The sequence below is a fragment of the Protomyctophum parallelum genome, assembly GCF_964188405.1.
Source record: "Protomyctophum parallelum genome assembly, chromosome: 19".
NCBI classification, from domain to species: Eukaryota; Metazoa; Chordata; class Actinopteri; order Myctophiformes; family Myctophidae; genus Protomyctophum; species Protomyctophum parallelum.
Genome location: NC_139717.1, coordinates 28374562 through 28399248, shown reverse-complemented (window position 1 = coordinate 28399248; position 24687 = coordinate 28374562). Strand labels below are relative to the sequence as shown.

Here is a 24687-nt window from a genome sequence, read left to right as displayed (position 1 = left end):
GGTGAGGCCAGGTCCAGGGTGGAGGAGGGGAGCTGCCGAGGAGAAAGATCCTCCTCCAGGGGTGGGGATTGAAGGGAAAGAGAAAAGGGATGGAGGGGTGCACTTTCCACTTTGGGTATACGGTTAAGTTACTTAAGTCAGTAATTCTTTTGTAAAGAATTAGCTTAAAAAAAATCTGGTTTTGTATGAAATGAGATCCAGTGTCTTTTTGTTTAGATTTTTACACAGAGACTGGTTTGGTTTATGGAACAGGCTTTGGGATGGTGTGTGGTAATCTACAGTGGGTAAATTGTTGGGAAAAATCCTGACTAAAGTCCACAGGAGGCCTAATTCCAAAAGGTCCCCAAACATCTAAAGCCATGCTAGAGACAGGTAAAGGTAACAAGAAGCACTGCAGGGATGGACGGGGGTAAAGAGGAGAAGATTGCCAGGCTAGGGAGTGCTATAAAAAGACTGGTGCTGTGTGACAAGATGACCATTCAAAAACACGGAACGGTGTCCCACAGTCCTACAGAATGTCCTGCCTTGTGGGAGGAAAAGAATGAGACAGAGACTTGAGATGAAAAGGGACATGAGAAGGTCATAGTGGAATAAAACAGGAGTCTCGGACCACCACAGGTGAGAGAAGGAGTCTGCAAACAGACTGAGGTCCAGTGTTGTTGATTGGATTGAGAGGGCTCGGGCGTGGGTGGATTACGGATTTGGTTTTCCAAGGCGCGCTGCCGTGTTCTAATAATCATCCACACACATGGGCAGGTTGACAAAAGTGAAGACGTTGTACTCGATCATGATGGAGAAACAGAGGAAGATGGCATACAGGACCAAGACATATATGCCCAGCTTCACGTCCAGCCTCCACTTGTTCAGGTGGATGCCGCCCACCTGCACACAAACACACCACGTTAGAAGGACATTACAACTGAGACAACGGTGATTTTGGCACAACTTGCTCAATTTTCATACCGATCCACTTGCATGGTACTGTATGTGTTTGACTTTTCATGAAATTGGTCAACAAATTAGGTTTGTATTGATGCAATACAAATAGTTACGTTTTGACTTCATAACTTGATAGCTATAGACATGTGCAGTGGTAAAGCTAATACTACACTGGTAGACCAGTATTCCACTGAAACACTTCTCTGAAGACCCTCTGTATCATATATGTGATGATAATCACTAGTCATAGTTTGAGTCTTAAATGTTTTACTGAAGAAACAAAATCAGGCACGTCTGAACCGAGCGGTGCAGTGTGTGTGTGCGCACTGCAGTGGTCAATGTGTGTGTGTGCGCGCGCCCACTGCAGTGGTCAGTGTGTGTGTGTGTGTGTGGCTGCTCAACAGTGTCACTTTAGGTCACCCAGCAATATTGCAGATGTCTGCACTCAAGCAGGCATACATGGAGACATACTGCAGGGACACACATATCTGTTCATTGGAGCAGTTAGGCACCCCTCAAAAAGAAAAATAAATTTAAATTACTTTAATTCTTCGATAAATTATTTGGGTTATTTAAGTACCAAACCATGATTGTAAGCCTAACTGTAGTAAACATTAATTGTGCAGTGCATTTATTTAACAAGCCTTATGCTAAGCACAAAAACATATACAGCATTAATAAAGGATTATATTCTGAACAACAGTCAACATGGTACTAGTTTGGTGTAAACAGGAGTGAGAGTTGCTCACCGTGAGAGCCACTGAACCCAACAGCAAGACCACCGAGTACACCAGCCCTTTGCTATTAATCATGACCTACAGGACAGGAGATCAACAGAGACTGGTTTAGAAACACAGGACCAATGGTTTTCAAACGTGACACTTGGCAAGTCAAAATCACACTTTATTTAAAATGAATTGGCTAATAGGACCGTCCAGCCGGCTGTCTCTCACACGCACACATGTGATTGTCACAAAATCCCAAGGCACACCTAGACCTGTCTCATAGTACATAGTACACTAATTGCAAACCACTGCTCTATCTTTTCTTTCTCAGAGAACTCTGCTTATTCCTTCTCAAGCCTAATTTATACTCTACCGACACTAGACGTTGTTAGCTAGAAAATTAGGTCTTAGCTTCAGAATTCTAATCAAAAGTATTGATATTTGTGTTGACAGTGCAGCGATAAGAACATAAAACAGTGAAACACATGAACCCCGAACATTTGGCAACAGCCTACTGTATGTACTAGCTCACATGTTAGATTGTGTATTTTCTGAGAAGACATTTACAGTAGGGCCCTATTTTCGTCAGTGCTAAACCCCTTATCCCTAACTTCTTTGCCTTTTTTACCATTTTGAAAATATTTTTTTAATATTTCAACTAGGCTATATCAACTATTCAAAAATGTTTTTGAAAATAGGAAAAAAAAAAAAAGGAAAGAAAAAGCGGGAAAGTAGTTTAGGGATAAGGGGTTTAGCATGGACAAAAATTGAGCCCTTAGGGCTATATCTTGCGCCACCCCTTAACCCTAAACTTATTTGCCATAGCTGATATACAAGCTCACAAAATGTAGATGTAGATCAGCTAGTTGAACTATTTTAAAATGATTTTCAAAATAGTGAAACATGGCAAATAAGATTAGGGATAAGGGATAAGGGTGGCGCAAGACGGAGCCAGCGGACCTAGTGTAGACCCCTGGATATGCAGGTCAATACTCATGGACTGCCAAGGACGACTTTTGATGAGCTTTTTCCCCCCAAAGGCACACACTGACGCTTGCCAAGAGGCTGAAAACTAAAAACTGTATTAATCATCAAGGTCGAGTATAAACTGTTCCGTTACCTCTGATCCATAGTTGATACACATGGTCTGCAGAGCCCAGGGAAGCCCCAGTCCAACCAGAATATCAAACACATTACTGCCAATAGTGTTGGACACTGCCATGTCCCCCAGCCCTGGAACACAAGTTACACAACACAGGAAATCACATTCAGATAATGTCCCCCTAAGCCTGGAACACAGGAAATCACATTCAGATAATGTCCCTTAAGCCTGGAACACAGCACAGGAAACCACATTCAGATAATGTCCCTTAAGCCTGGAACACAGCACAGGAAATCACATTCAGATAATGTCCCCCTAAGCCTGGAACACAGCACAGGAAATCACATTCAGATAATGTCCCCCTAAGCCTGGAACACAGCACAGGAAATCACATTCAGATAATGTCCCTTAAGCCTGGAACACAGCACAGGAAATCACATTCAGATAATGTCCCCCTAAGCCTGGAACACAGCATAGGAAATCACATTCAGATAATGTCACATAGCCCTGAGAGGAGATGAGATGTACTTTATTATCCCCGCAGGGAAATTGATAGAAAATCACATTCAGATAATGTCCCCCTAACCCTGGAACACAACACAGGAAATCACATTCAGAGAACTTTGAAAGAGGAATGTGATGTATTTTCATCACCTTTTCTTATTTTTGGCTATTTCTAAAAGGGTTTGATGTTTGCAAAAATGATCACATTGCTATTGTGGATAAGATTATGGAATGTGAAGATCTGAGCGATAAAGAGCATTACTGTACAGAACAATAAAGAAACAAAACATATCAGATGTGTTACCTTGCCGAGCGACGATGAGACTTGCAATGCAGTCTGGAACACTGGTTCCTGCTGCCAGGAAAGTTATGCCCATAATGACGTCAGGGATGCCCAGAGTATAGCCAATGATGGTTACCTACAAGTATACAGACAACAAAGCTTACCCAGCAAGTTCTGTATTAATACAAATGTTTATACAGTATGTGCACGTCAGGCATGGAACGAATACTAAATGATGGAGCACCAAGTAGCCTAAGATTAGGGATGTGTAAATGTGTCCAAAATGAAAATCGATTTGTATAATTCAATATTAACGATTAATCGATTAATCGTTTGGGGGGGGGGGGGTTATTTTTATAATTTCCTTTTTTTCCCTTTTTTTTAATGAACCCTACAAATAAAAAAAATCTTCCCCCCAAGGGGTACCTAAGTCAAAAAAAAATCATAATCGATTTTGGGTCCTATCAACGATAATCGATTAATCGGACCCATCCCTACCTAAGATATACCCATTTAATTATGGGGGGGGGGGTCGATCATACTCGATATAAATATTTTGTGACTGCTTGAAAGGTAAGGAAAAATGGAAAATTGCTGGTAATGGGTGGATTCTTTATGCATTTACTCAGACAGTAAATGAGTAATGGCTAACACCAAAAAGTCCTGGGGACTTGTTTCCATTGTGGTCCTATCATGTATTCAATTCATCAACAATTTAACTTAAGTTTACACAATACATGTCATCAATGTATAAAGGAGAAAAAGGGAATTTACATTTACCTCGCCCTGTGGTCCCCTGATCGATGTTTTTCAGGCCAGTTTGGACAGAAATCATTGATTGGCATCCTTTAACCCATTCTGACCGGGCACCCATTTTGGTGTCGGCATCATGTTATGCTTTAGCTATTGAAAAATAGCAGATCTACAAGCTCATATCGCGCCACCGAGTGGCGCGATACGAGCTTGTAGGTCTGCTATTTTTTGAAAAATTAAAGAACGACTGACATTTTTAGAATCTGATCTCAGGTCAGAATGGGTTAATCAGACCAGTGTGTGTCCACTGTCCAGTGTCAGGGAATTCCACATTTTGGTGGCAGAGTAGTAGTAGTAGTTTGTTCTAAATTTGGGTGGTACCAGATGATGGTTGTTCCCTCTGGTGTTGTGGCTGTCACTTTATTTGGAGAAATAGTCTAAGACCACTTTCTTAGAGAGTGGTCAAGAAAACCATTACCCCACCAAAAGTTTTGTTTCAGCAAACAAGAGTAAGAGTCTAAAACCCCACTAATGGTTCCTAGAGATCACGCTGCCAATAATGTTTTTTAGATTACTGTATCTTGTTTGGGACCCAAATGTCCAGTCTTTTGTCTGCACAATCTGCACATTTGATTATGAGACATCTTGTGTTGACATTTTGGCAATAAAGGTGGCGCTAGAGAAAAGGCCATGGGGGTCATTATGAACTCAATGGAGTTCATAATAATCACTTTTGGACTTGGTTCCCATCTCTCTGTAGTGCGCACTCCTGTTTAAATACATTTAAAGACTCACCATCCAGACCATCAGATAGGAGAACACAGCAATCCAGACAGTAGACAGGATAAACGAGGCCATGAAGAACTTTTCCCAGCGAGGCTTGGCACAGTTGGGGATGGTGAAGAACAGGACCAAGAGCAGAGGCCAGGAGATCAACCACTTGCACTTGCTGCCAATACCAGCTGAATCAGACACAACAGAGGAGTACAGTCTTGTGTATTAATTCATTCTAACTGGTTCAATAGAACTTCACTCAATTTAGATGGAGACAACAGATATCCTTTTCGTCTGGCTTTCAGAGGTTACGTCATATGGGGAAGAAAAAAAATCAAAGAGAACGATCATTATTTTGAATATGAAGTCACTGATGAAATTCAAGGAAGGTGAAGTGTGTGTGTGTGTGTGTGTGTGTGTGTGTGTGTGTGTGTGTGTGTGTGTGTGTGTGTGTGTGTGAGTGTGTGTCCACACAGAAGGGCCTAAAGCCTATCAAAAGAAATATACTTTGAAGATGAAGCAGAGACTTAAAATGAGCGCTGAAGCTTTTGAAAAGGGACCAATAAGTCCACAATGTGAATACGATTTCCATGTATTTTACTGCTTTGTCTTTCTTTACTCTATAACCATATTCGGCTGTGGATCATAGTTGGCCCTATATTGCATATCAATTTCCGCCAGTTATCTCTATCTCTATCTCTCGCTCTCCCCAGTAATACCCATTGCTGTCAGAATATGGAGATCTATCTGCCTGTGTCCCTTTCATGCTCATAGTCAAAATAGAGATTAGAGTTTCATGTACTGAATGCATGCACTGATAATTTAACTCTGAAAGGGTACACAAATGAAAGCAAATGGAAGTTTCCTTTTCTATACCAATCTGGATTTTATTATGTGCATCTGTTTATACTGTATAACCATACATAAAAAGTTTATCCATATATTTATTTATTGATTCCAAATTATACCTGGAATATGAAAGGGAGAAACCGTTTCATTTTCCTCCTCCTCCTCGCTAGGCTTGTCCTCGGGAACATTTCCATTCTCAATGTCCACCTTGCCGTCGATCACTTGTGTCTCCACGCCGTTGGCAGCTTGGACCAACTTCTGACGCTTTCACAAGAGAGAAACTAAGTCAACTAGCCCTCCAACGAGAATTGGAAAGATTTACTCAAGTACCGTACTCAAGTAAATGTACGTATAGTTACAACAATGCGGTCTGTACCTCTGTGATGATGAGGCGACTGGCCATGCGGAGACGGGTCTTGGGTCCAAAGTGGCTGGTGACCATGATGCGAAGCCCAGCCTCTGGGAAGCGGAACTTGGGTGGGCTGGCGTGCATCATCTCGTCCACCATCACAACCGAGCCTCGGCTGAATTCCTTGGCAGGCTTAACTGGGGGGGGGGGGGGGGGGGGGTGTCATGCTTGTTATAATTGTAAAGTTAATCTCGATGGACTGTGCACATAACTGGTTAATGGAAATTGCTTTGCAGTCATAGAAGCAGATAGCGTTATTTCAAGGGTCACGGTGTTTGTCACATATACTGTACACCAGGTGTTTCAAAAATGTGTGCCCAAGCCAAGTAAAAATACCAAAGCTGCTATCCATCTCTAAAACGTCCTATGAATTTTCACTCAAGACAAATTCCAAATAATACGTTTTAAATGTATATTTTGTAAGTATAGCATATTGACTCCAATACGAAATGAGCAAGTATTGATATAGGAAATTCATAGTTTAGTTTTTTTTTTTTACAGTTTATTTTAACATTTGCCATGAGTTTAGTACTACCGCTTACATGGTGCATGATATTATAAAGTTCTATGCCCAATTTAACGTATCATACATGCATGAATGTGCCTACATTAACTATGGTATGTAAACAGAACCAGCACAAACATTTCCTCTTGTGAAATTCATTAATACCCTTGAAGTCAGTGGGTTACTTTGGACCCCAGAGAGCAGCAGATTATAAGCAGTATGCAGGCAAAATTAATCACTCACCAACACATAATCTCACACAAACACAGTTAACAATGAGCAACAAGTGGGTTTAGTAAGGCTAAACAAACAGGCATGTCAACATGAATGCAATAAGAGTAGGAAGTGACCCAAGTCCAATAAGAACCGCTATAAATCACTTGTGGGAATTTTTTGCTCGGTTAAAAAAATAAAAAGTAATAGAAAAAGAAATAAAGCAGGAATGTGCCATAGGCTACATAGTACAGTAGAGATATTTGCCTGAAAGGGAATTTATACTGAAACAGACTTAAGGGTAGATATGAGTAGATACAGTACAGTATTTTTTACAAACTCTTTTCCGTTTCATGAGTTACATATTTTTTAATATACTGTATATCTCGTGGAAGGTGGTCTCTCTCATCTCCATAACGTCTCTAATTGTGTGCAAAGTGTTCTAGTTATAGTGCAGTAACCGGGTACTCAGTGGGGTACTTTGTAGTATGACTTCAGTACCCGTTGTCAGAGCACTTTGCCATTGTTGCATGTAATTGTGGTGCACACCGTTTCTGGAGAACCACTGACACACAACCAACACACAACCAACTTTACACACTGTACTGCACTCCCTTGGGGCGTCAGCAATGCACACGGCGCATATGAAGGTGATGGTTCTCGAGCTACCTTTTGTGGAATTTATTGAAAGATGGAGTCATGGCAAATATTTCAGAATAAGCGAGAAAGTTCCCTTTAAGTAGGCTCAACCAGTTCAGGTCAGTTATGCAGGAAGAGGAACGCTTAAAACCACAGTCTTGCAGACCAGAGACCAATCACACAACCCATCACCGCCAAAGCCAGCACCATTGTCACTGCAGCATAGTGGATACGCGGCGTCTCCCGCTAGGAATGCCTCGTGTATCCAAGCCTGTTTGGTTAGCCTTACCTGTTGGGAGTAAAGGCGATGATGGGTCGTCAACCCAAACATAGTCATAACTAGCATTACCGTCCTCCATCTCACTGCTGGCTGCCGCTGCATTACCATTCGCCACGTTCTTGTCTTTTTTCCCCATGAACAATCTCTGTAAGGACTGGTTGAATCTAGGCACAAGAGAGAACGTGAGTCATAATCGGAAATGCTCAGCAGCCTTAATTCAAGGGCCACTTTTGAAAAATGTGGTCTGGCCTGGGTTCAAAGGGTGAAATTGCATTCACTGTTCCATTCACTGTTCTTTGCCTGCTAATGAAATGGAGAATGGTTCATTAGCTGAAGGAGTAAAATTACCACGCATCAAGTTTTTATTGATTTATCACTACCCTTTGCCTCCATTTGGTAAAGAAGATATTACTATATCAGACCATGTACTAGGGCTATTTAAGATTATTTAAACCAAATACAGAGCAGGGGGCACGTTGGCCCAGTCTGTAGCGCTGTCGCCTCACAGCTAGAAGGTCCCAGATTCGTCCCCGGCCGTGGACACTGTGGGCGTGTTCTCTCCTCCGCGTTGTCAGTGCCCATACTCTAGGTGGGGTTGGCGAAATGGCCTTTCTCTGTGGAGTTTTCCTTCTCTCCCCGTGTTCCCTAGGGTAGGTAACCTCACAAAAAAATATACTGTAATCCTGGTCTCTATACTGCCTCCCTCTGGTCAGCCTGATGAGGGGAAAGGAACTGCTTGGATTAACATGTTCTTTCCATGCGCTACGTCGTAAACTCCCCCGTCAGGTGATAAGAAGAGGCCTGCTCATGCATTGAAGGAAGCATGAGCTCAGTTCGGGGCTCTCCCCACGTTGGCAAAGGGAGAGTAGCGCCCAGGATTAAAGCAAATGCGTTTGTCATATATGCATTAGCCATCTGTGCCTATTTGTGAATGGCATAGTCCACCTTTTGATGATTCACCCTTTATGTTGGTTGTGTCACGTGCAGCGGCTCAGTGCACTCTTTGTACACCCTTCATTTTATATTCGTATTCTCTGTGCAGTGACAATAAATTTAATCTAATCTAATCTAATTTAGGGAGGTAGGGATCCACCCTGTGAGGCCCAGGGTGGATCAACTTAAGCTAGGCTATATGAACAATCTTTTTACGGTAATGCCCCTGCCTACAGTAGACTAATGCTAAGTTGATTGCAGCAGTAAGACACTATGCTCAACCAAATGGTATACGAGATACCAAGAGTCAAATGTTGTGGCAAGAGTTCTCATACAGGTATTTCTCTTTGGAACGAGCTGCCTGTGTGTCAGGCAGTCTCAATCTAGAGAGGCAATGCACAATTGTCATCAATACAAACTGTGTTTGTACAGGGCACATACCCAGTTATGACTGTGTGTGAAACCACAACTTGAACTACTCTCTATGGATATTGCTGTGAATAAATTAATTCACTCACTGAGGGATTTCAAAACATTTGCCATGCCCAATGCCCATTTAAATTATGAATTACATGCACAACTCACTTCATAATGATGATGTAGCCAATATACATAAGCACCAGTACCAAACTCTCCCACCTGAAACAGAGGAAGGCGTGGGATAAACATACCACAGCTACACTACGTTATACAGTCCTAGCTGAGTTGGGAAGTAATGGATTACATGTAAAGGAGCTATGTAATTAAACTACAAAATAAATTGCTAATCAAAATTGTTGGCGAATGTAGAGAGAAGAGTTTCTCTCGAATAACTTTACAGTAAAAAAATAAACATGAAAAAATCCTCAAGGCAGGTAGCAGTAACGTACAATTTTGAGTAATAGATACAAGGTATACAAATTTGAACTTTTCTTTGAGGTACACAATTAGTCCTTCTCTATGTCCCTCCCCAACCCATCCTTGTCCAATAGGCACATTAGCAACAGTTACAGAGAGGAGACATTGGCAAGCTTTCATTCTCACCCATTGAGATGCATGTTAAATGACAGGATTTCTCCATATAAATAATCGATAATTTCAGTAGCAAGAGCTTCATAGGGTCTTCTAAATCTAGTCAACCAGGTCTGCAGTAGGCTATGAACTGGACAAATATGCATGACAGTATTTCAATAAACAAAAAAATAAGAGGAAATGTTAGAGAATCAGTATCCAACTCAATCAACTTTAACCGTAATGCACAGTAAGACTATGGTGATTAAATTTATTGCCATCACCTGGGTGGGTCAGTCGTGTAACTTTCCCGACATTAAGCTGTTCAACTACACAGCCATGCAAAATAACATTGACAGCTATGAGGTGACGAAAGCCAGCATATCAGAGGTTGCTAAACTATATTGAATTGGTATTGGGCAATCGCTTTTGGGGTGGGGTTTTGAGTACAAACTATCTACTTAATACATTTTGCAAAGTAATCAAGGTAATGAAAATCATCATAAACGTATTAAAAGTTTAGGAGGGTAATCAGTCATCTGCTTCCCAATCCTGTTCGTCACAAACCCTACATTTTGTTTGTGTACAATTTGTAACTGAATTTGTAATAAACTGAAGTCCATCTTATTTTAGCTAGTCACGAACATCACGTGGCTCAGGTCAAATTGTCAATTATTTGACATTGTTTCAAAATTATTCCTAGACCAGTCTGATATAAAATGTTATATTTTCTGTTGGGTCCTGCACTAGTAGTTCTTAAGAATAAAGCTGTATAGATGACTCACTTACCAAACTATCTTCTCATCATAGATGAACTGTTAAAAAAAACATGTTTTAGATCAATTCATTATATTTTAGATGACAGTACAATTTATTATTTAACAAAGTTTTCAAAGTAACCGCTGAGTAACGCTACAGTCAACTTACAGCGATAAGAGCAATCACAGACAAGGTGTAATAGAAGGAGTCTCTGAAGACTGACCACCAGGTCAATACCACCACCTAAAACAAACATACATGGCCACCTTAAATCTTCACATGGGTTTTGCTCTGAAAAGCATTTCACATTAACCATGCACATGAAACTGAATGTATACGTATACCTTTACCTGCTGCTATTTCTATATGCTGGACATGATTTCCAGCCGCACGAGAAGCATTTATGCCTTCCGTAGCACAACCTATCCATTCAACTTTTTAAATGGTGGACCTTAACATTGGATTGTGCCTTACGTTCCGCTTTTATTTGATTGGTTCTGTGTTGTGCTCCTTTCGGCTCTATTCTCTCATCCCTCTTCTAACTCTTCCTGTAAACTGCAATGTTGAGAGATCACACATCTTTTACACCTGTAGTTATGCTACAGATATGTGATAATTTTTATTCTTTGATTCTGAAATGAATTAAAACATTAAAAACAGCAATGTAATAGACAGAAACGAGATGTAAAATAATTTAGTTTGAATACCAACATTGCGTTTGCGCATTATGTATACGCCGGTACGTATAATTTAAGAGTTAAACTCACTGACATTTAGGTTTTATTATTTTCCTAAATTAAGACGGAACCCTAGCGTTCCCATTCTGGGGAAAACATTTGGCCCAAATCTAGAAGCTTGCAACACTTGTGAACTGGTAGATAATCCATTTTTGGCGAAGACTTTGGGTGTAGTGGGAAATAACAGCAGATCTAGTATAAAGGGGGACTCCAATCAACTAAGTATAGGGTTTAAAGTCAGATCAAATCAGAATCACCACATGTTTAGTTGTAAAGAAGTAACAGTAAGAGGTGGTGAGAAGAAAAGAACACAGGACACAAACAGGTCAAACCCCCTAAACAAAGTATGCAGCAGAGGCAGCGCAATATGTCACACCAACACACACACACACACACACACACACACACACACACACACACACACACACACACACACACACACACACACACACACACACACACACACACACACACACACACACACACACACACACACCTGTCCAGCGAAGATTCCGCAGACGCCAATGATGCAGAGGATGTTGAAGACAGCTGAACCCACGATGGTGCCCACGCCCACGTCTCCGTGGGTGATGAAGACACCTGAACACAGGGAGGAAGCCAATCAAAACCGGCTGCTGACAACCACCATCTGCATTTGCCCGTGTATAGGCAGGCACCCAAGTGTGCTCGAGTGTGTGTGTGTGTGTGTGTGTGTGTGTGTGTGTGTGTGTGTGTGTGTGTGTGTGTGTGTGTGTGTGTATACCAATGACAGAGGCAAAGAGCTCTGGTGCAGAACTGCCAGCTGCCATGAATGTAGCTCCAGCCACGTCCTCACTGAGGTCTAGTTTCTGACAGACGGAGGGAGAAAAGGAGCTGATTTGTCTAAAAACAAAAACAACGCCACCATATACACACACACAAATAAAAAGCAGGGTATACTGTATAGATGACAGCACTGAGAGAGGACGATGCCTCAGTACCTCGCAGATCTTCTCCAGCGATGTCACAAAGTAGTCGTCGCATATTATGGCGAGGCCCAGGAACATGTAGAGGGTCTACATAAGAGAGAACAGGAGTTGAGTTTGGAATAGTGTGTGTGTGTGTGTGTGTGTGTGTGTGTGTGTGTGTGTGTGTGTGTGTGTGTGTGTGTGTGTGGTAAATAGCATACACATATAGTGTATATTGCACATACATACTCACAATAACGTATTAGCTGACTTAACACACAATGGCGTTGAGATATTTTCTTACTCAATGACTGAAGGACAAAGCATAGCCCCCATTAAAATTTGGATTTGTGGCTCATTCAAGACAATACCTCAAATACCTCAGTTCTGTGCCAGGGTGTTTTCCCTACACCGTGAAAAAAATCTAACTAATCCGCACCGCAACCCCCACACCATTACGAGATGAATGGGGGGGGAAGCAGCCCATTTCAGTAGTGTGACGTTGGGATCTATAAATTATAGATCAGTTTGTGACATCATAGCCTCACAGCTCATGTAGTGCTGCTCTGCTCTATGCTATCCACAGGGGGCAGTGCAGGACCACAGTTGAAGTGAAACGGTGTGATTCCTCATCTCAGTATTGCAGCCTTGACCCAATATCAACATATGCTACTGTTTCCAAGAGAAGGCTGTTAAATTCACACCATACAACTCGCTGGAATCCCATTAAGGTTACACTTTACACAGGGACAATCATTTGTGTCGATACCTCGATACCCAGGCTTTGGACAACCCTAACTTTAAGCAATTAAGGTGGCAGCAGTTGCCAAGATGTCAAAGAGGATATAGTGAGCTTGAACATACCGTTTCTGAAAGTTCTATGCATATTTTTCAATCGGTCATCCCTATTTTACAGGGGCGGCAGTGGCTCAGGAGGGGTTCTCAACGTTTTGGGCTGGGGACCCCAGAAAATGCATTGGCCATGTCTCACGCTCCCCACCCCACCACCAATACAAATTGGCCACTACAATAACCTTAATAACAGAGAAATTACATCATAAATAAATACTGAAACCAGATAATCATTAAGGAATCATTTCCTATGTAAACTATAAATTTCCATTTATTTATTTATTATTTATCAAAATAATTTGGGGACCCCCCAAAATAATTTCAGGACCCCCCCAAGTGGTCGCGACCCCCCGGTTGAGATTGAGAACCCCTGGTTTATGGGAACAAGAAGATTGCCAGTTTGTTCCCGGGCTCCCCCAGAGTTACTGTCGAAGTTTCCTTGAGGCTGAGCAAGACACTGAACCCCTAATTTCTCCTGATGAGCCTTGCATGGTTTCCCCTGCCATTGGTGTATGAATGTGTGTGTGAATGGGTGAATGCAATGCACAATCTATGCACCTTGGTTAAAGGTACTATGCACCCCATTGCACCATTTACGATTTTATTTAACATTTATTTTGGACGTGTCATTCGTAAAAACAAAAGAAAATATTGTACACAAAACAATTAAATGTATTGCGAGCTTGTAATTAGATTACCTATTTTTGCTATTCATTGTACGACAATTTATATAGAGCTTAACTAGCTAATGTAGCCAGAGAAACTACTCCAGACTTGTATGCTGAAACTACTACAGATGTGTACACTGAAATGGGCAGAACAACAATGTTCTATCCAAAGACGGTGTCGAGTTTCTGCACCCCATCTCTGGAATCACATCACTTGTTTATTGGCCTTGGGGAGGAAGGTTCACTGCCAGGTATTGTCCATTGTTAAGACCGTAAAATCTGGGATGATGTCCAAATTCATCACAGCCAACGACTGGGCAGATGCCACAATCACTTAAAAAAAAAGAAAATCCCCCAATAAAATCCACAGGTGCATAGAGGATCACAGTCAAATCAATGGAGCTGAACATGGCCAAATGTGGGGGCAATGCACCATTTCTAGTTGCAGAGCTACACCTCCAATATATTATTCTAAAACTGCTCATCCGAAATAAATAAAAACAAAACAAAAAAAGATATCAGCCCTAAATGTATTCAATGGAAATGGAAATGTGTGGCTGACTGGACGTGGTACTACAGAAGGTTATGTTTTATGGTTTGAGGTTTATTCCCATTAGCTGGCATCAAGATAGCAAGTTACTTTTCCTGCAGTACAAAATATAATCCAATCCAAATCATATATTCTAATGTGCTGCCTCACCTTTCCAATTGAGGATACACACTTGTAAGTGGATGTGTGTATGACTGACCTACACAGGCATGTGTAAACACTGCAACAGCCCACTGAGCCCCGTTTTAATTGTTGACTTGGTACTGGATTCTGGGCAGTGGTGGACAGTAACCAGTACATTATTTGAGTATCTCTGTTGTCGGGAGGAAACCTCATAACTCCAAAATGTAAATTTTTCAGGAAATGAAGAAAAATATACATTTTTCAGGAAATTAAGAAAACCTTATATTTTTAAAACAAAGCAATACTGCCTCATCAAAGTTGGTGTTGTAACTTTATATATTGTCAATTACTTCCATGAGAGGGGGAGAGTTAGGTGCTTTAGCAGATATTTTGAGAGTCCAATGGAGTTAAGAGGTTTTGTCCAAAGCACTTTTTACTACTTTCCATTGGTTAAATATTTTCGAAACAACACACAGATGTAAAGGGTGTTCAATTGCACTGATTTATGTCAAAAACCTGGAAAGAATTGAGTTATGAGGTTTCCTCCCGACAGCAACGATATCCAAAAATACAAATGTTAAAATATTTTGGATACTTGTGACTTTTCTCAACTCAACAAGGAAAAAGCATTATGTATTCACTCAAGCCCGACACACACCGGGTGCGCAGCGATGCAGCACAGGCGTTGCCACGCGGCAAATAGAACAGTGGCGTATCGGAGCGTCAGGCGAGGCGTGAACACACGTCGGACGGTGTGTGTAGCCCTTTAAGCTCCATTTCAAATATAGTGCCAAAGAAATAGTTCTGCAATTTAAATGTATTTTCTTTATCTGGAAGATGAATACTCAAGTACTTTTAAGATCATGTACATTTGAATACTTAAGCATTTTTAAAAGCAAGTACTCCATTTCTTTAACTCGAGTACAACTTTAACTGAGCAACATTCACATGAGCTTGAGTAATATTTGAGCAGACGTTATCTATACTTTGACTCGAGTACTGGGGTTGAGCTCTTTGTCCACCACTGATTTTGGGAGCAGCAGGTGTGTGCCCTCTTACCGCCACAATGTGCAGGAGAATGGCTCCACTCCTTCTCTCATCAATGGAGAAAAGGTCTTCGGGGAACTCGTGTATTGCTGAGGAGATAGAGAGAGAATGTCACAGTCACCACACATCTGCCGCATGACAGCGAGCTCTGCAGCCACCACCCTCCCCGAAGTGTACTGCAGGACCCCATTATGCGTGTCATTAAAAAAGAAAATTCGAAGTTGGTCCTGCAGGCTAAGGGCACATACAGTACATGAAACCACCAGAACTATATCAGAGTCATTGCCACTCAAGTCTGTCCTGCATTGCCGTTTAGACAGATGTTTAAAAAATAAAAAAAGTAAGGATGTCCGATATAGTCTTATTTGCCGATATCCGATTTTGCAATATTGTCCAACTCTTAATCTCCGATTGCGATAACGAGAATCAACCGATAAAGTTATATGTATCTTTTTTTTAACCAAAACTAATGTCACTTTACATTTGACATAAAAAAAAAAAAAAAAAAATAAATAAAAGGGTTAGTTCCTTAGGTTCCTTATATAAATATAAAACGGATTCACATTTTTATTTTCATAAACATCTCTACAGCAAGTTGGCAATACGACTCGCATCATCCGAAAAAAATATGAAAGCTGAAGAACTACACGGAAATCCTCAAGAGAGATGAACATGCGCTCATTGCGTTGTAGCGAATGAGCAAGCTCAAACAGCTGCTCTACTTTTTGAAAAACAGAAAACATCCCGAGAGCACAGCATCCTCAGCTCACAAATTCACATCAACACATCTACAGTGCAATGCAAAACAGTAGAGATGAAAGGTAGTATAGCCACATACTGTAAGGTTCGTTCAACTAATGCAGAGGCACAGTTCAGATATCTAGGATGAGCATGATCCGAGTTCATTGTTTAATTTTATTTATCTTGGTCTGGTATTCATCTCTAGCTCTCCTGTGTTTCAGTCTCACTGCTGTTGCCAATTGCCATTAACACCTGAAATTCTCTTTGGGGACCAATAAGGCTTTGTAAATTGTCTTATAATAGCTTTTAAAAAAGAACCTGCCAGCTCTGTGATAGGGCCATTGTTTGGGGAAGGAGCTAAAACACAGGCCATTAATATCATAATATATTAATATCACCTAAATAATACAACAAGAACATTAAACATCAGATATTATAGACTATCAAAATTGTGTCACGATGTGCACCGCATCAAATGAGCACTACATTAGTGGTTCCTCCAGGCATACAACACTAACTAATGTCATCTATTCATGCCTAAGTTATAAAAGGCTCAGCCGTCACCGATCTCCTGGAAGTCTGAGGCCAAAGCCAAGGCTATATTAAGAGCCTGAAGTCATACAGAATTAAAGCAAGCAGGCAGAAAAATCCTCCATGCTGAGGAGCCATCATCCATCATCCATAGCCCCAGCTGGAGCACAGTGTGACTGTGGTACCACCATACGGCCTGCATCGCTGGCATCACAGTCACACCACAGAGCACCTGGCTGGAGACAGAAGTCAGCCGTCTCCCTTAAGGGAGGTAGGCGTCTGGAGGAATGTCCCCCATGTGACCTATTCTCGCTGTACCCTACCCCACATGACAAGGTCACGGCTGCTATTTGGAGCAGCTCTACAAGACTATTTTTGCTGGCACAGGCAATAACTACGGTCTAACCGGATAAACCACCCTGGTCGCGGAATTCACATTTAATTTGCTGAAATCAAATGAAATGTGAATTCCGCGACTAGGGTGGTTTACCAGGCAACAACTACCAACCAGGGACATTCCGATCAATCAGCCGCCATCATTTACTGGCTGATGCTCATTCAATGTAGTTAGATTGGTGGTTTAAATTCGGACTATAGAGCAGTTTCCTTGACATTTTTTATACACACATGATTGGCGTCTGTCCAATCTGGCTTAAGAAAAGTCATCCTTAAACCCCTCTCAGAAGGTGTATTAGAAAGCAGATAACTGTCTTTATAACAGAATATGTTTAACAGTACTTTATAAATGTGCTCAGACATTGTCGATATTTAAATTGCCAAATTCCTTTGGCATGCTGTACTGTAAGCTTGTCTAAGATGCATGCACACAAACAAACATTATACAGTATGTGTGGCCAAAATCAAACTGTCTTTTAGCCTGCCCAACAATGCTGTTCACAACTCCATTTGGGCCTTTGACGCATATAGAATGAGTAATTGGAACACTGTTCACCTGAGACTCATCAGTGCACCTGTCCCAACCTCAGTGTGGTCTGTTCTTCTGACATGCATGCATGACCCGACTCAGTGCGCCTCTTGGAACACTGCACAAGCAGGAGAATGTACGGTACTTATTTCACAGGATGGGGCCCAAGCTCACTCAAATCCCCCCCATTGTATTCCATTACATTCTAAGCATGCAGCGATGCTTTGCAGTCGTGTTTATGTGTGGTTTCGGTGTTCAAATCATTTGTTCAGAAAATAGCAGAGAAAACATAATGCTTATTTTTGCCTGAAAGACAATAATCCATGACTGAGCATATGAGGGGTTTAGAATATTTGAAATCTACAGTAACTGATAAGACCACGAGGCAAGCATATCTGTGATTTATGTCTGTGAGATGATGCACACGATGAAAACAAATTATACCCATGGCTGTTAATGAGCACATAACAGAGCAATGGGATAAAAGTGTACACTGTGCTTGCGACAGCTTTAACAGGGTAAATCTATAAAGCCTTTGCTCAATTTATTTCTGACAGTTTTATGCGGTGGGACGACACGTGTGGGCTTAGCATGCTGCTCTCGACCACAGGTGCAATCAATTATAGGATTTGTCAGCTGTGTCCTTGACAGGGATGGAAACGTAACGGATGCTGATACAGTAGGCTAAAGACACATTACAATTATCCTTGCAGCAATGACTTATTTTATTACAATGTCCTTTCCTGCTACTCTTTGCAAAATGGCAGTTATCAGGCCTGTAGGTTTGCACTGAATCAATCGCTTAATGGTACAGACATCCCTGTCTGGCGCTGAAGATAACTGCAGTAAATTACAAAATAAAAACAGTTATCCTCTGTATGACACACACGGTTGTACGATGTAATTATTAGCCATGAGCGAGAGAGAGAACAGAGTTGAGAGGCACATCCAGAGTCACCTCCGAGGCGAACCAGACACCATCTGCAGGGGTTCGCCCCTGTGTGTGTGTCTCGGTGCCGAGGTCAATCTGAACATGAACGTGCTTCCACAGCCATTTCTCTGCGTGAGGAGGAGAGGTGAGAAGATACACCACAGAGGCAGCACAAAAGATCAGAACAGCCTTCTGCACAGTAGATGGAGTCAATTATGCAGCCCACACACTCTCCCAGAATAGCATGTCAATAAATAGCCTCAACGGGTCAAGGTAAATATGAAGGTGAATATTTCACTCATTAATTGGAGAACCCACATCATAATGATGGATGGTCCATTACGGAAATCTATGTAGCCATCAATATTTATTGCCACCCTGAGGACAATGAACTACCGCTGGTCTTTCAAATTTCTAACTTGTGTCATGTTCCTACAAATGAGCCTGAAATAGAAACATCAACCATATTGATTTAGTAAGTGAATAATAAGGCCATATTTATTAAGGCTATATTGTTATACTTTTGAGTGGTATAATTCAGAGGGAAATTAATTACTGTGTAAAACCTTTGTGAGGTATTGGTTATGCCCCATAAATGGACATGGTTGACATCACAGTATGTATATCAGAGTTGTTGGCAAGTTGACGTCTGCGCAAAATCACTGTTAGGTTTATGTTTATGAGACATCAGGCCAAATCTCAATCCGTGAGAGAGAGAAAGACACGGAGTGGGAGGGATGGAGAGTGAAGAGAGAGAGATTGAAAGGGCGGTGGAGAGAGGCAGAGAACCTATTCCACCCATGCAATAACCCGGCCAATGCTGGGTACCAGAACCTGAATGTGTCGCTCGTCAGCGCAATAACCCTGGCAACGCCAGGAAAGCTAATAACTTAGCACGTTTTCTGCTCATTTATAAATAAACCTCTAGACACCCGACTGTGCTTCTTATGCAAGAAATTAATACCAACACTTGTTCATCTGCCTCCTGTCTGCCTCCAATCTCATAACCAGCCCCCGGGAGTAATTACTTTGGTCCACACAGAGTGAGTCCTCTCTCAGGGAGTGGGTTAGGTTTAACACAGATCAAGCCAGCCCTGCAAACAGCATAAACATTCTGTTGAATCCAGCATCACTGCCTAACAGTGGCAAGTTCAAAAATCTAATATATCTTTCCTTCTTCAGTGATCCTAGACCGGTTTCGCACATGAAGTTTGCCGTCACTTCCTTGTTTACGGGCCGACAAAATTGCTCATAACTCTTTGCAATAAATCGACAGCGCTCTCCATGGTCATAATGCAGATGTTCTGTGGTCACTGCTGACTTCAGCAAGCACCTCGTTTGGAATATTACCGCTTCTAGAGAGACATAAGACGAGGTAGCGTGAGGTACTAAGGGAAAATGATGCCTCCCGGTTTTGGGAGGCGTAATGGAAGGCGGGGGAAAGTAAAATATCAGTGTTCATTTATTTTCTTTAGTTTTAGTGATTTTTGACTTTGACGTTGATTTCTTCATAATTTACTATAGTCCTAGTAAACCCCAGTAAATTACATCTGGCCACAAAAGATCACAGGATTCTATTGAATGTGAAGGGGGGTGACATATTGAGCCGTTTTAGCTTTTTTGCCTTTATTGATAGGTTACAATAGCTGTGGCCTTGTGGTTAGAGTGTGCGCCCTGAGACTGGGAGGTCGGGGTTCAATCCCCGGCCGGGTCATACCAAAGACTAAAAATGGGACCCAGTGCCTCCCTGCTTGACACTCAGCATCAAGGGTTGGATTGCGACATACTAGCGTCATGTCCAGGGGATGTACTTGTACATCAAGCTGCCTCACGCTACAGAAACATGAGAGAGGCTCCTGCCCTTTGGGCCTCATGGCTCGGCAAGGCCACTTACTACGTCTACAATAGCTTCACAGGAAGGGGGGGAGAGACGGGGGGAAGACACGCAGCAAAGGTCGTCGGGATCAGGACTCGAACCGGCGACACGATGTCAGGCTGGATTACCAGCCCAGGCCATCTATTAATATTTCTGAAGTACGACTTGGCTTTGCATAATAGAGATCAACACCATCTCTGTCTCAATAGTGTGTGTGTGTGTGTGTGTGTGTGTGTGTGTGTGTGTGTGTGTGTGTGTGTGTGTGTGTGTGTGTGTGTGTGTGTGTGTGTGTGTGTGTGTGTGTGTGTGTAACATTAACTGCCATCAAATATCATCTTGACAATTAAAATGTTGTGCTATAACACTTGTCAACTGCCTGGCCCAAACCAAAGACAAACAAAGAAGGCCTGTTGTCATTAACCAAATGCAAGTCTATGGACTTTTAACAGAGTGGCAGTAGCAGCCAAAGTCCATGGACTTTTAATGTTTGTTTACAGCAGTATACGTCTGTGACTGCTTTCGTTTTACACAACACACTGCATTCATGTCTCATAATGTATATACTATATAGTGGCAGTAAATCTGCAATGAATGAAAGTGACCCTGCCATATATGTGCAGGATTCTAAAAGTCAGGCGCCCCTCACTTCACACAAGTGTGATCTTTTAATAAACTAGAGGTTAATAATAATAATAATGCAATTTATTTATAAAGCTCTTTACATTCTCACAAATCTTACGAGGAGAAGTTGGGTGTTGGAGGAGTGGAGGCTTGGAGTGGAGGTGATGGGGAGCCAGTGGAGAGAATAGAGGGTGGGTGTAATATGATCATATTTTCGCACTCTCATCAGGAGGTTTTGAATGTTCTGGAGCCTCTGGAGCCTCTTGCTAGGGATCCCGATGAGTAGTGCGTTGCAGTAATCCAGCCTAGAGACGACGAAGGCGTGGACGAGTTTCTCAGCATCTGGCAGCTAGGGTGAGTGTGGAGTGGAGTTTGGAGATGCGGTGGAAAAATGAGGTCTTGCACAGGTGTTTGATGTTTTCCTTGTAATTAAGCTGAGAATGAGATGCTGGTTATGGGACATGTTTGGATCTCGTGGGGGGTGCCAATAAGGATGGCTTCGGTTTTGGAGCATATGTGGCGATCCGTCAGTCCTTCCTTGTCCCTTCAGACCTTGTCCCTTGTGGAGCTGACTGATTTGTTGAGGTTAGACAACATACTCCATATTTAGATGAGCCGGCCAGTCCTCCCTTAAGCCAGTTTTAATATAGGATTACAGAATTAGCTATCCCAACCGAATATCATTACGTGAGCATGACTGCTTTTGCAAGAGAATCCATATTTCAATAGACGCATATTATGATATCAACTAGATTACAGGCCTCTTATCTTACTGAAGACTCCATATTGGGGCGCACACACACACACACACACACACACACACACACACACACACACACACACACACACACACACACACACACACACACACACACACACACACACACACACACACACACACACACACACACACACACACACACACACACACACACACACACACACGGCAACTTGCTGGAGTCTCCTGGTTCAATAACCTAAAGGGGACACAACTGTGAAGGGCATGTGTTCAGTGGTAAAAAAAAGAAAAAACTTCCCCTGGGTACGGCACAGCTCTGCAGCAACAGAGGCAGAACATAATCACTTTCCATATACAGTAGGTGATCTTTTACTGGAGTGACCCATATGCCTCTTGTACGTGGCGCAATTAGACTTTAGCCACTCGTGTAAGTAAATCCAACAGAAGAACTCCCTGCTAGCAAACAGCATGATGCGAGAGGGAAAATTCATAAATACCATAATGCAAGCATTCAGTGCTGAAGCGGAAAGGTGCGAGGAGAGAATGTACGGTAAATGATGAATAAATACATGAAGAGGTGTACAAGCGTGTTGAACAAAGTGCTCTGTACAGCTGCTTTGGCCCACGCGCTAACCCCCTCCACCGCCACTCCACAGTATTGTTCGAGTGTTGGCATGCAAGCCAGAAGCGAGGCGAGGTCAGTTTCCATTATGCACAGCAGCATAATCCTCCGCTTGTGTAATTCCCTTTTAAAAAGCCTCCTTCTGGTGTTTCCCTGGAGTCGACAAACCTGCATGCCACCGCGGAGCAGCCGCCAGTCACAGTCAGCCTTCCCTTATCTCTCCACTCATTTTGCAGGCCCCCACATCTGCGCCGTCTTGAATACTACCTTCTTAACACTCAGAAATCTGCATTTTCAGTAGGCCTACCTGTGCCATGAGAATGTTAAAGAGGTCAGAGAGAGAGAGAGAGACTCCACCACTTGCACTTGCCATGGAAAGAAACACGCAACCACACCAAAAACACGCAACATGTACTGCACACACGCACACGCACACACACACACACACACACACCCCCATCCACCCCTGAGCAGATTAGTACGATGCCGTATCTAAAACCACTATAATCAAATCCTGAGGGATTATTGCATAGTGCAAACCAGGCCACACTAAAACCCATGTTTTGTTGTTTAGTTCTGTCCACTTTTAACACACACGCTTAAGCATGTTAATTAAGCTACTCAAGTGGGAATTCTCAATATTAGCAACATGCTTATTAGAGAGGGTGCCACTTCCAGGTGGCTCAGACAGTTAGTGCACAGACCATATGCTCCTTGTGAGCGCGAGGCCCCCGATTCGAATCACACCCCTATCTGGTCTTGCATGTCTCCTCTCTGCTTTTTGGGTCCTGTCTCTAAACAGACCCATCTGAAATAAAACGTAAAAATAACAAAACAAAATAATAGAATCAGAAGCAAATTATTCCTTCCATGGCAACATTACCTACAATGCTCTTCCCCCACCAAACATGCTGTTATGCTTCTGATTTGGCATTAGTTAGGCCCATGCAAAAGGAGGGTGGGGAGAAGAAAAAAAAAAACACATTACAATACACTGGAGTCTGTATCATTTAGTATTCTGTATTCCATTTCCATAGTCAACCTCAACTACTTTGTCAAGTTCAAACCACATATATGTACTATAGCAGCTCATAAACTTCTACAATAAAAGGTACATTGCCTTTCCTCCCAAGAGTTATTGTGACCTGCTGAATTATGAAACATAAAAGTGAATTTGTACCATTAATCAATAATCACTGGATTGCCATAGACTTAGATGATATCATTCTCTGAGCACACACTTTTAATTAGTCAACACTACTGTGGCGACAGAATGACTCTGCCAGTAATGATAAAAAGAGTGTAATGACTAATGAGCACTTAGTGGCAATATGAGAGTTCTGCAGTATGATTCGTCTTCATAAATTACAAGCAGCATGGTGTGTAATGAACTTGCTAGTGCAAATAAGGGTTTGGATAACGTTGCGAGTTATTGCTGAATTACCAATAACAAAACGGGGCACTTATGATGAATGGCTGTCATCGCTAGCACAGCACAAGAAAAGCAAAACAATATTAGCACCTCATCATGGACCCTGGAAATGGCTTCCTCGCCAAGCAAAGAAATAATGATGAGGAAAAAGGGAGCGAGCAGGCCAAGTATAAATCTATGCATTCCACAAACAGCAGCCTAATTAAGCAGAGCTTTAGATGTGGATACACACTCAGCATAAAACAAGAAGTCTCTGATAATAACTCTCACACAGTCCTCGCCTGGTACATCTCTCTGTCCGAGTCCCCATCCCCCATGGACCAATTCTGAGAAATTAATAGAACCAGGATGAAAGCAGCAAGCGCATCACTTAACTGAAGAATGGTGCTGACAGACAGTCCAAAACCAAAAAAAAAAAAGAAGGTAAATGAAGCAAGCACTGCACACATGAAGTTGCCTCTGCAACCATTTATTTTGCCCAGGCAGAAGTCTGACCTTTCTGAAATACGCTGTACAACTTACAGTACATTAACCCATTTATCCTGACAGTTTTCTGAAATACCTATGTTTCTAGGCCTATATCACTCAATATTTCATGTCAAGGACCCCAAAAATGATCTGTAATTGGCCTCCGAGACCCCCCATCTGAAAATATGTTGTTCCAGGGACCCTCCAGAAGCAAAGATTT

The 24687-nt window shown here is 42.1% G+C and overlaps 1 protein-coding gene across 1 annotated transcript in view; it reads right to left on the bottom strand.

Moving 5' to 3' along the window:
• Positions 1-671: 671 nt before the first annotated feature.
• slc24a4b (solute carrier family 24 member 4b) overlaps positions 672-24687 on the bottom strand; it is a gene marked incomplete at its 5' end in the record, with an annotated part of 37560 nt that continues 13544 nt past the window's right edge. The window contains 15 exons of the mRNA XM_083790081.1: positions 672-882; positions 1689-1754; positions 2785-2897; positions 3575-3689; positions 5102-5268; positions 6049-6187; positions 6306-6475; positions 7985-8139; positions 9494-9547; positions 10688-10713; positions 10826-10900; positions 11891-11994; positions 12158-12242; positions 12375-12449; positions 15594-15670. Of these exons, the coding sequence (XP_083646207.1) occupies positions 730-882; positions 1689-1754; positions 2785-2897; positions 3575-3689; positions 5102-5268; positions 6049-6187; positions 6306-6475; positions 7985-8139; positions 9494-9547; positions 10688-10713; positions 10826-10900; positions 11891-11994; positions 12158-12242; positions 12375-12449; positions 15594-15670 (1574 nt within the window). The 3' untranslated portion in view covers positions 672-729. The remainder of the gene's footprint in view (positions 883-1688; positions 1755-2784; positions 2898-3574; positions 3690-5101; positions 5269-6048; positions 6188-6305; positions 6476-7984; positions 8140-9493; positions 9548-10687; positions 10714-10825; positions 10901-11890; positions 11995-12157; positions 12243-12374; positions 12450-15593; positions 15671-24687) is intronic.